At 47.2% G+C, this 12,795-nt stretch overlaps 1 protein-coding gene across 2 annotated transcripts in view; it reads right to left on the bottom strand.

Moving 5' to 3' along the window:
* RPTOR (regulatory associated protein of MTOR complex 1) overlaps window positions 1-12,795 on the bottom strand; it is a 2,181,859-nt gene that overhangs the window by 662,188 nt on the left and 1,506,876 nt on the right. For both annotated transcript variants that reach the window (XM_078654105.1, XM_078654106.1), the window contains exons 13-14: window positions 1,085-1,195; window positions 636-710 (exon numbers count right to left, since the gene is read on the bottom strand). In XM_078654105.1, the coding sequence (XP_078510231.1) occupies window positions 636-710; window positions 1,085-1,195 (186 nt within the window). The remainder of the gene's footprint in view (window positions 1-635; window positions 711-1,084; window positions 1,196-12,795) is intronic.

Here is a 12,795-nt window from a genome sequence, read left to right as displayed (position 1 = left end):
GGCCTTGTCATGACTCTGATGGGAAAACAAGAGAGTAAATTTACTGAGGTTGTAGCACGAATGTGGATGGCTGTGCAGGAAGTCAATCGGACACCCCTTCCTCTACTATATGTTACTGAAGAACAGTTTGCTACCTCACTTGCCTCCTCATTTCACTGTCCTGATACTGATGCAGTGCCCCACTTTACAGGTGAGGTTCCATCAGCCCACACTCACCAATAGCTGCTCTGTGCACATGAAAAAATAGACCAACGCAGAAATATGGAGTTCTCTTTGGGCCAGTGCCTACAGACGGTTTTTATACAATGGAGCGACAGCCTAACATATGAATGACCGTAAACTAAGCCAGTTGCCTTTAAACGTGAATTTGTTAGCGAATGGCCCTGTGTGTTGGGTAGTTAGTAACTAAGATCGCAGAGGAAGGAACATTTTACTTAGCCTGTAACCATCTGTTCGTAGCTTGCAGTGCTGTGGAAAAACATGCTTTGCACATTCCTGTCATACAGTTTTGGGGCAGAAGTTTGCAAGTTGATTTTGTACCAAGTACTTTTGGTCACACAATGTCCTGTGAGCCTCTCCCTAGCTCTCAATGCACCAGGAAACCAGTTTATTATCTACCAGGAGTCAACACTTACCGGCATGTAGGGGTCTGCCAGCACAGACAGGAAGTACTTGTGCCCGCTGTCCTTCACGAGATCCGCCTGACATGACTGCAAAGTGAAAAACAGTAAATAAGCACCTAGCACTGAGCTTCTCTCTTGCCGTATACCCTCTCTTCTGATATGCTACCCAGGTCCTATTGTGCTGTACTCTGCCTGTATTTTGTGCCTTACCACTTAGTGTCCGCTTCCCCCTAATTTAGTCCCACATCCTTCTCCCTCTTAATTTGTTCCCAGGTTCCTTGAAACTGCACTATGCTTCTGCATTCTTATGCACTATAACCACCCACCTGGGCTACCTATCATGCTTCCATCTCTCATTCTACATGCAGAATGTCACCACCAACTCATGCAATATTCCCTAGTCACCCTAGACAGTGCCTTACACCCAACCATGGCTTCAAGTGAGATGCCCTAGCACTTACACTGTCCACTGCCAGGATCTTGGCCCAGATGAAGACTAACAGTGGCCGAAGCTCACGCGCAGAGCTCTGCAGCAGTTTCAGCACATAGGGGAAAATCCCAACCGAGAGCGCCTGCAGGGGGTGAGAGAGCATACAAACAATGAGAAACTAGGAATTTGGTGCACATCATCAATTTGCCCCCTCAGATCTGAGGAGCAGGGCCAAAATATCAGTGTGTACCATGGCCATTAGGAGCAGGAGAGATAAAATATCACTTCAATGTGCGTCATGGGGAACTACAGGGATCCATGAGAAAGCAATAGGGTGAGAGGTATATGCAATTATTGTTTTGGTTGGGGTAAGGTGAGCTAAGGGTACACAGAGGAAAGCAAGATATAGTTTGGGAGGTATAGGGGCTGTAAAACAAGCATAGGCAACTAGTGTACACCAAGAAAGCTAGCAGCAGGAGAACAGAACAGCCGTATTTTCATAATTGATGTAAAATGTTTTAGCAACCAATTGGAAAAGGATATTTTTGGCCAATTCACAAATACATATATATTTACACATACACACACATACATACATACATACCCCCTAACCCCCAGGGAAACTAAGTGACAAGGAAAAAAGAAAACTCAACAAACCATATTTTTAGGAAATGAAAGCAAAAATAGGGGCATGCCACCATTTCAACTGTAGCCATGTAAGGCTGAAAAGAAAAAGTGACTTACCTTTGATAAAGCCTTATCTGGTAGAGACTATGTAGCCGCAGTTTATTTACCTTAGATTTATCCCCAAGCGTCAGACTGGATACGGAAATTTGTCTTGAGCAGTAAGCCTGCTCACCGGTAGGTCGCGTCGTTTGGCTCTGTGTGCTCTTGTTTGTGTCGTCTGTGCCAGAAGTGATGTTTGGGGTGCCTTTAACCCCTTCCGTGCTCCCGTCGACCAGCAATACCTCCCCTGTGTTGCCGACGGCCGGCGCAGCCCCGCCCACTCATCAGTACGCCTGCACCGCGCCGGAATTGCCGCCACGGTTAAGGCGTTAAAGACGCCATGCAGGCAGGCTGAAGTCAGTTACTTTTTGTGACTTTCCATGCAAGAAGCACGTAGTACAGTGACCACATGTGTGGAAAACTAGGGCCCTGAAAGAGAAATACCCTGTCCCTAGAAATCTGTTCGCAGAGCGGGGAAGATGGGTGAGTCAGTAAGGAATCTGTGGCTAGACAGAAACTCTACCAGATAAGGCATTGTCGAAGGTAAGTAACTTGTTCATATGATAGAGACTTTAGCCGCAGATTCTTTACCTTAGAATAAATACCCAAGCAATACCTCCCCGGAGGTGGGTCTGTGGAACAATTTCACATGAGGAAGTCCTGCAGGACCGAAAGGGTAAAATGCCCATCTCTACGAACCTGACTGTTCAGACAGTAATGTTAGGTGAACGTATGCAGTGAGGCCCACATTGCTGCTTTGAAGATATCCAGGACTGTAACTGCGCAAGCTAACGCAGTGGTTGCAGCTTTAGCTATGGTGGAAAGAGCATGCAAACCCTCAGGGGCTGCTTTTTGGCCAATGTGTAGCAGATTTTGATCCAGAGCACAATCCATCTGGAGTTTGTCCGCTTCTGCACAGCCCGTCCTTTCTTTGCTCCTACATACCCTATGAAGAGTATATTGTCTACTTGGAACTCTTTCGTGCGGCCAAGGAAGAACAGCAATGCTTTTTTGGTTCCAGACAGTATAGTCACAGCTCTTCCTTAGAGAGGTGAGGCGAAGCGTAAAAAGTACGCAGAGTGATGGTTTGGCCAAAGGGAAATGGAGTAACCCCTTTCAGAAGCTCTCGTACAAAGCACCAGTTGTCTGGGTAGACATTAAGATAAGGAGGCTTGGATAACAAGGCCTGAAGCTCACTGACCCTCTGGGCAGATGTTATCACCACAAGTGGAAAATTGTGCAGAGGTTCAAAGGAAGCACACATAAGGAAGTTGAGGATGAGCTTGAGATCCCACTGGAGAAAGGGAGTGGGAGGGAACATATGTTAGAATCCTTTAAAAAACCTATGTACAACAGAGGATTGGAAAAGGGACGGTTGGTCAGGAAACCAAAGAAAAGCAGAAATTGCAGACAGATATCCCTTCACAGTGCCCAGAGCAGAGCTTTGTTAAGCAAGGGAAAGACCACACAAGACCACCTGAAAATGGAGGGCAGAAAGGGGATCAATTTCTCTTTCTGACCACCATGCCACAAATTTAGCCCAACGCCAGGCATAAACCGTCTTGGTAGAGGGACGCCTGGCTGCCAAGATAACAGTACCGGCTTCGGGCGGAAGGTGAAAGGTTATCAACTGTTGCGACTTAATCTCCAAGCAAATAAGGCAGAGCGCTGACAGGGTGGACAACCCACCCCTGCTGCTGCGACAGAAGATCCTCCTGAAGGGACAGCCTGATCAGACCAATAGCAATGTTCAAGAGCTCAGGACAGCAGACTCTCCGTGCCCAGTCCAGAGCCACAAGGATGACTTGGCCTGGTTGTTCCTGATCTTCTTGAGAATTTGGTCAGGAGTACAATAGGCAGAAAGGCACACAGGAGGCCTGAGCTCCACTCGAGATGAAAAGAGTCTCCTAGTGAGAAATGCCTTGGAGAATCCAGTACGCAGAACTGCTGACATTGTGCATCGTGGTTGGTGGAGAACAGATCTATCCAAGGCCCTCCCCACTGCTGAAAGAGACCTTGCACTACCTCCGGATGGAGGCACCAATCATGAACCATTAGGTTCCTTCAGCTGAGTTTGTCTGTTCTGGTGTTCAGAGAATCTGCCAGATGTTGTCCCAGCCATGCCCATAGACGCAGGGCCTCTTGGCAAATGACCCATGAACCCACCCCACCCTTCTTGTTGCAGTATCATGTGACTTTCTCCCAGATGCCCACCCCATCCCAGGAGTGACGCATCTCTCGCTACTGTCAGATCTGGTTGGGGAAGGGAGAGGGTTCTGCCTCTGATCTAATTGCGGTTTGTAAGCCACCACTGCTTCCCTCCAAGATCTGGACCATGTCGGAGAGATTCCCCTGATGCTGCGCCCACTGAAACTACTGGTCCCACTGCAGAGCCGATAAATGCCAACGGGCATCTGTCACAAGCAGGATGCAGGAGGTCCAGCAGCCTCAGAGTCAGTGTGACCGAAATCCAGGATAGAGGCTGAAACATCGGTATCGTAGACTGAATATCCTGGACTCGCCATTCAGGAGGATAAGCCCAAAACTGCACTGTGTCCAGAATAGCTCAGATGAAAGGGAGCGTCTGCATAGAAGTCAGGTGTGACTATGGCACGTTGATAGTGAACACTAGCGAATGCAGGAGATATGCTGTAGTCTGGAGGTGGGAGACCACAGCCTGGGGTGAGATTGCGTTCAACAGCCAGTCGTCAAGATAGGGGTTAGACCGGCACACATGATCCCTGCAGATGAGCTGCAACCACCGCCATCACCTTGGTGATCATCCAAGGGGCGCTGGTGAGGTCAAATGGAGGCACAGCGAGCTGAAAATGCTCGTGGCCTACTGTGAACGGCAGGTAACACCTGTGGGCAGGCAGGAAGGGAATGTGAAATTAGGTGCCCGGCAAAGCCAACACTACCATCCATGATCCAGGACAGAGAGGACCTGAGCCAGTGAGCATCTTGAATTTCTTCTTCTTGAGGGAGGAATTGAGATAGTGTAGGTCGAGAATAGGATGAAGGCCTCCGTCCTTCTTTGGCACCAGCAAGTAGCGGGTATAGCAACCAAATCTCCTTCTGGCGCCAGCACTCTCTCTATGGCTACTTTGGCGAAAAGAGCCATCACTTCCTGGAGGGGAAGAGATAGGTGGTCCTCGGTCAGCCTGTCATAAGTGGGTGGCATGGAGAGAGGGGCAGTCTCGAAGGGGATGGAGTTGCCCCTTCGGATAATCTGCAAAAGCCACCTGTCTGATGTTATGGACTGCCAGCAGGGCAGGTGATGGTGAATCCTGCCACCGACTGGGTGCCCATGATGATGTGTGGGCAGACTAGGAGGGGTTGAAGGCTGAGGTTGCAGGGGGTTGGTGGACTCACCCGACTGCTAGCCACCCGATCCACAGGGCCAGTAGGAACCGCGGCTACATAGAGGCTGGAGAGATTGCATGCTACTGTAGCAGGGCATGTGAAGACAGGGTTGCATGACCCTTCGGTCGCCAAGAAAGAAGTGAAAGGAGGATTGAGGGTGACAAGGGACCATAGAAAGTCCCAGGGACCTGGCCAGAGCCTTGCTGTCTTTAATATGGTCCAGCATCTAATCCGCCTTGTCTCCGAAGAGATGGGAGCCATCGAAGGGCATGTCCATGAGGGAGGACCGACATCCCCTGAAAAACCAGTCGTCCTCAACCAGGCCTGGTGTTGTACACTAAACATCTACACCAAGCGAGCCGATATTTCTAGTCCATAATGGATGGTTACTTTGCTGCATCCCTCACATCTGCAATAGCCTGGGAGAACTCGGCCTTAGCCTTCTCCAGTACCGCTGGCAGCACCTGCACAACCATATCTCACAGCGTTTGTAAACAACAGTCCAAAAGGCATGCAGTGTTCACAGATAGCAGTCCCAGGCAGGCGGAAGAAACCCTCTTCTTTCCAAGATTATCCAGCCTCTTGGATTCCCTGTCCATGGGTGCAGTAGGAAATAAGCCAGGATTTAAGTAGGACGTAATGGCTTGGAGCACCAAGCTCTCCTGGGTGAGGTTTTGGGTGAGGAAATTTGGATCCGCTGAAGCAGGGGGTGGCAGTGTCCTGTTTATAGGAGCTTCTCTGTTGGGTTTGGACCACGTCCAAGCAGAACGGCAGTAAGTGCTTCAATGACAGGGAGAAGAGTTTCTGAGGGAGACACTCCCAGCTGTAGCACTTCTGTAAAGACATTAGTATTGACTGCCACCCAGGGCAAGCTACAGTCCAGTACCTCAGCTGCCTTGTGCACCACCATTGCAAAGGAAGCTCCCTCCTCCATAGCCACCGTAGTGGGAAAAACAGGCCAGTATCAGGAGAAGTATCAGCCCAGGCTGTTGTTCTTCATAAGGCTAGTATTCCTCTGTGTACAGCGACCCCTCCCAATCCTCCCTCAGGCCAGCCAGTAAGAATAGGGCTTAGGCTTCAGCCCAGAGGCATGGCTGAAGTCGGCACCAGAGCCAGAGTCAGACGACGTCCCTTCAGCTCAGTGTCAGGGATGAGGATGGGAATGGCGCCACCAGGAGTATTGACCTCAGGATTGGTGCCGGGGAAGTTTGAGGTGGCACGACCGGCATTGTTTTGGCTCCATCTGTGGATCCCTGGGACCCAACTGGCGCCGGAGCCACTGGCATGGATCCAGTAGGGGCCACTCGAGAATCTGTTGGGCCCAAAGGCACATCAGAGGGAACGGGACGCCCAAAGATGAAGTGCATGGCCTCATAAAAGTTTCTCAATGCGAAAGGGGTCGCTCCAGCTCCAAGAAACTCTAGAGGTGCTGAGTTGACCCAGACGCTGTCTCAGCCACAGAGCCAAGGTCTAGAGTAGCAATGCTCCTTCGTCTCACCGGCCGACGTATGAGGTAAAGTCGAAGCGCTTCAATGACGACGACTTCTTGTGGGAGTTAGACTTACCTGGAAGGCAAAATGACTTTGAATGAAATGATGGTCTCAGGCTCCACGACCGCTCCCGGGACCTTTCTTTCGATCTGGACCATGTACGCTGTGGCGTCACATATCGAGCGACCATAAGCTTGAGAGATCACTCCCTCATGGTCTTCGGGTGCATGCTACAGCAGTCAGGGCAGGCCTTTGGGTCATGGTCCAGCTCGAGGCACCAGAGGCATACAAGGTGTTGGTCCATCACCGAAATCGGTCAGTGACAGGTGTCGATGGGCTTGAATCCAGACTTCTCCGATGAAATCCCTGCCACGCATGGAGGTAAGCCAGTGGTGGCTACTGCACAACGAAAGTGCAGGGATGAGAGGAGGGGGAGGATGGAGGTAGGGGGAATTGAGGGTAAATATAATATATATATTTTTTTAAAAGTGCCTCTCACTGCCTCGACGCCGATGGTCGGCTCCGTGCTTCACTCCCGGCAGTGTCTGGGAAGGCACAGGTTCCCCACCCAATCAAGATGCTGCTCTCATGCTATGAGAGCAGAACCAGGATTGGTCTGAGCAGCCTGGTCCGCAGCTCAGACCCTGCCACGGGCGCCTAGGGTTTTTTTCCAGCCTGGCTGTGAACACAGCTGGGTTGGAGAAATAGAAGTATGCATGTCTGTTTAGCCTGACTAGGACATCTGGCCAAACTTACATGTGCACTTCTAAGTGCCCACAACTCCTGCTTGTCAAGGCCCGGCCCAGCCATGCACACACGCATGCACTGTGAGCCAGACCCAGTCACAGAAAAATAAAATTATATTGATTTGATATAATTTTATTTTTCTGTGATTGACTCTGACCAGTGGGGAGATGCTCCTCTGCCATCACGGAGGAGCTGCCCTGGAGGTCAACTTCATAAAAGACTTCGAGAAAACGTCAAAAGCTGCGCTTGCTGACGCTGAAAGAAAAGAACGGACATCAGCGCTCCTGGGTGGTGGCTTTTAAAGCACTGTGAATGCCACTTCTGGACCAGACAACAACATTTGTTTGGTTTCTTTTAGAATGCAAATATTCTCCTGCAGGAGGCTCAAGGGTCCATATTGAATGAGTTGAAGAGCCAGTCTGCCAAATTCAAAGATTGTAAATTGGAATTGAGAATCTGGCCCCCAAACTTTTGAAGGAGGTCTGGCATGCACAGCAACCTCCTGGGTGGAAACTTTGATAAGTGAAGGAGTTCTGTCAGCCACCACTCTCGCACTATTAGAATCATCCTGGCCCAGCTGGTATCACAGGAATTGGTGGGAAGGACTAAAGAAATGTTCTTGACCAGTTGATCCATTTTCCTTTGTCCCTGGACGGTAGAAATTGGATGTAAGTCTGGGAATTTTTTGATGTCTGTGCTTATAAGAGAGCAAATTGAGGTGAATCACAGTTGCATATGTCATGTAACACAAAATCATTTTAGAACCCACTCATGATTTTGAAATGTCCTGCTTAGAGAAGCAGCATAAGCATTCTGTATGTCTGGAAGATGAATGGCTGCTCCTGGTTAGCAACAACATCTAGATCTATTGAGCTTCATGAGACAGCACTCTGGATTGCAGTTTCCCATGTTTGTTCGAACAACGCATCGTTGTTGTATTGTCCATCTGAGCAAAAAGTGTGTCTTGAAAAGAGGAAGAAATACCTTCAAAGCTAAGTATAGAGCCCTTGGTTCCAGAAGACTGATATAAGAGCTTTGTTTAGAAGACAATCTTCCTCCACTTTGCAGATGATCCATATGAGCACTTCCATCGATAAAAGGGTTATCGGTCACAATCGTCTGAATTGGAGCTTCTTCATTAAAATTCAAACCAAAAAGTTGATTTTATGAGTGGCAACATCTTAGGAGGGACTGAGATGCAAGAGGACACATATGGTAGGTTTGTCCTATTATCTGTCTCTGAGCATTGGCACCACTGGTCTTCTAGACATTCCTGTAATAGACTCATATGAATACAAGCTTTTTGAACAATGAAAAAGCAGGATGCCCTCGACCCAGAAGGGATACATCAGATAGCTAGATAATAGTCTATCTCCTCCAAAGGATACACTTCTGCACTTTGGTTGCCCTATTTCACTCCCTGATAGTGCATGGACTGCACAGGAGCAGATGTTGACTTTTCGTCAAAACAATTCAAAGCAGTGCCTGTGAGCTGGAAATGTTGAAGAACCGGTTGTTTGAAGCTTTGATCAGCAGAGTCGTTGAGCGATAGACAGAGTAAAATCTTCTTCTGGTTTCTCAGATGTACAGCTATCACAGCCGTGCACTTCGATTAAGTTCCTTGAGCAGATTTGAGGCTGTATGGAAATACCTTGTACTGATAATGTTCATTCGCAACGATGAATCTAAAGATTTTCCAGCGTTTCTTCACCACTGGGATGTGGAAATCAGCGTCCTTAAGATCACCGGAGCATAGACTCCCTGATAAAGTTAAGGGTAGATTTGAGTGCTAGCAATCTGACCTTTGCTCTCCATATCCATTTTGGTTTTTCTAGGTTGAGATTTAGAATGAACTTGTACTATTTTCTTGGGCCTTTCTCCTTCACCAGAAGGTAGTAGGAATAAATTCCTAGTCCTTCTTGGAATGGAGAAACTCTCTCCAAAGCATGCTTTTGTGGAAAGACGTCCTTCACTAGATCTTCAGAAGAACTGAATAGTGGATTGCAGCTAAATATAGTCTGCCGGTCTTCCACTGAAGCCTAGGATCAGACTATTATCTCACCAGTTTAGGTGAGACCAGTCTGTGTACTCAATGCGAAGGACGCAAAGAAAATAGGAAAACAAGGGCATCCAAGGTTTTGAATGTTGCTAGAATAATCCTTTAAAAAGCTTGGACCAACCACTCATTTGGCACAGCCTTTGCCATAAAAGAGACGCAGGCGTACATTGTGGGTAATGAGAACTACAATAAGGGTGTACTTCTCAACTCTAGGTGCTATACTTGCTGCTGTTTTAGATCAAAGCATTGGATTGGATTGGAAACAGACATACTTGCTGCTGCCTGTTTTTTGCTTGAGAGGCTCAGAAACACAGACAGTCTTTAGAGTGGGCAGGTTAGAAGTTGTGCAGGGCCTGATAGCTACTAAGCCCAGACTTGGACAATGAGCCCGGTCTGAAAAGAAAGGATAATCAGACTCACAAACTTGTGTGGTGCAGAAATTGGACGCAGATAGAGTCTGCTTAATTTTGGGTGAGTGTGTGACCTAGTCCGACCAAAAGTTGTGTACTCTGTTCTACAAAAAGTTCAGCGTTAACTGATACTCTGGTTGGCTCAACCAGACCACCTACGAGCACTAAAGGACTCTTCGCAAGCCAGAGACAGCTCTACCCATACTCCACGAAGTTTGAAAGTTGTGAACTGTGACTGCCTGCCCAAGATGACTGACTGTCATCCAGTTCCTTTGGCCTGAGTGAAAGCTAGATGCAGCAACTTTCATTAGCTGCCTAGGAGCAATGCAGAACAGGAATGCTCATTTTAACCAGCTATAATCTTTCAATGACTACTCAGATTTTTGTTGTTTTTGCCTTATTTTAAATCATAAAATACTTTTTCATTTTCTACATTGGTCCGGGAACTTTACTGAGTGGTTTCTTGAAGCAAGTATTTTGCTGAGACAGTTAACCCTTACTAGAACATTGGAATGTTCGGCGCTCCACTGAAAACAATGGAGTGCTCCGGGCTTATAATGGCTGGTATAAGCCTGGAGCTCCAACATTCCAATGTTTCTTTGGTCACAGCTCTGGCTGTTAACAAAGGCTTCAGGGAGCCTGAGGGGATTCCAATCCCTTCGCGCTCCCTTAAAGCTTTGTTTTATTTAGAACATTCTGCCCTCTAGTGGCAGAATGTTCTAATAGCCTTATAGCCCTTCGTAGCTGGGCTATACCAGCTATTAAAGTCACTCTCCCTTGTTAAAGGCCGTCGCCTTCACCTCGGACCTTTAACGCTGGAAAGGGCCTTTAATAGCCGGTATAGCCCGCTACGGCGGGCTATAAAGCTAAAATATACACTCCCCAAAAGCACCTGCAGTCTTGTTCTTAAATACATATGGGGTAACAATGCGGTCTTCGAATGTCTGACAGAACCAGCATTTCCCTACCTAGGAGCTTGTGCTGCACAGTGGTGGGAGAATTTGAACCCACTGGGTAACCCAGCTTCCTAAACGATGTCAAAGCTGAAAGGTGGCAACAGCCATTTGGAGCCCTACCCAAAGTGTCAGCAGCAGCATCATGTCCTCAATCAACGAACTCTGTAATATCTTCATGACACTCTCAAAGTAAGTCGTTGGTAAACAGCTGCAAGGAATCATAACGGCATATATTGTTACTGCCCAAAAGAGTAGCAGCACTGGCAGCCTTCATTGCGGTTGCCTAAGTGTCGGTCTTTAATGCCCATGGAATCCAAACATTTATTCTCCTTTTCTAGAGGCACCTAAGATGAGGGCACAATGACCTGATTCTTTCTTACATCAGAGACAATGAGGTGGAGGGTTCACTTTGAGGAACAATGGATCCTGTTCTGGAGGTCTATAATTTTGTATAAATTTGAAGGTACAGCTTTTTACAGAGGCAGAAGTTTCAAAAGAAGTTTCACTGACAGTTCAAATATGCCTGGAACCACCGAAGAGTAAATAGAAGAGGGATACCTGAAAGGTATTTATATTGTCAGCCGGAGAAATCCTGGCTGGTGCAGAGTCTGCAAGGTTGGAAACTATCTTCTGGTACTTGATCTTCATGAAGATCATGATCCACAACAATCAATAATTAGGCACAGTTTCTTGCCTCGACATGATGGGATCACCATATCAACAGGGAGCTGCACAGATTTTGATGGTGATATCTCCTCTAGAATCTACTTCTGGAGAAGTTTTGAGGCAGAAACTGTAGAGGGTTTCCTCTTCAGACCTTCCTGTTTATACTGAGATTAACTCCTGTGGTCTGCTCTGTTCCTTTTGAAGCCCACGAAGGCCGATTTTCTTCCTGTTTTACAGGGTGCACCTGGAAAAAGCCTCGCAGTGCTTGCATCTGTCAGGAATGCGAGCTGCTGCCAGAAAAAGTATACATGATCATGAGGATCTAATTCCACCATTTTCTGCTACAAGCAGCAGCACTTCACAAAAAAGGTGGCCTTTTTAATTAAGAAATTAAAAAAATTCCTGTTCGAATTTTACTGAAAAAAGACTTTAATTCTCAAGGAATACAGAATAAAGCAATTTTAAAGTAGGGTTGGAAAGATTTCCAAAAGGAAAAAAGTTAGAAAAGGCCAGGTTCAGTACTCCATGATCCTGTCAACAGGAGCTGGAAACATGCATTTACAAAGCAATAGGTCTCGCATTATTAAAGTTTGAGCTATTGGCATTGTAAATGACAATGCCTTTTATTCATTTGTTTTTAAAACCTGCAATCGGTGCATATACACGCACTTTGAAGGTATAGTCCTTGCTTACGATGAACAAGGCTGGCAGTAAATGAGACTGCCAGCCTTGCTTCTCATAATCATGGACTATAAGTACAAAGTGCTTGTTTACGCACCGATGCAAATGAATAAAAGGCATTGTCAATGCCAATAGCTGTCAGTTAACAGGCGCCTATTGTTCTATCATGGCATGACTCCATTCCCCCACAGCTTAGGCAGCCTCTTTTGAGATAATTAAATCCATGATTATTACTCTTTGCTTGAAATAAAGTGTTTGTTTTATAATAGGACATGCAGCAGGTGGAGGCACACCACCATTGTAAGTATCCTCAGTCTAGCCCAGAGAATGTGACTATTAAACTTGGGGAGAGGCAGGGCAGGAGGGAAAAGGAATGTCTTCCACTGCCCCTCCCGTATTTGTTTTCCACCAAGCCTTTCTAAGGTGAAGTAAAAGCCGTTCTTCATCCACCTTGCCTCAGCAAGATAATGGAAAGGGAAACCACACGACCGCTCTAAGAAAACAGAAAACTAAAGCACATCCTGCAGGAATAATGGTCTGATTCCAGGCTTGCGAGGGGCACACATTCCGCACTAATATTAGAGATTAACTCTTGTATCCTTGAATGCTTATAGGAATTCAGCCACGTTTAGCGGGATCTCTCA

This window comes from Lissotriton helveticus, chromosome 7, assembly GCF_964261635.1.
Source record: "Lissotriton helveticus chromosome 7, aLisHel1.1, whole genome shotgun sequence".
NCBI lineage: Eukaryota > Metazoa > Chordata > Amphibia > Caudata > Salamandridae > Lissotriton > Lissotriton helveticus.
The sequence above is the reverse complement of the archived record's forward strand: the minus strand, read 5'-3'. Positions and strand labels throughout refer to the sequence as shown.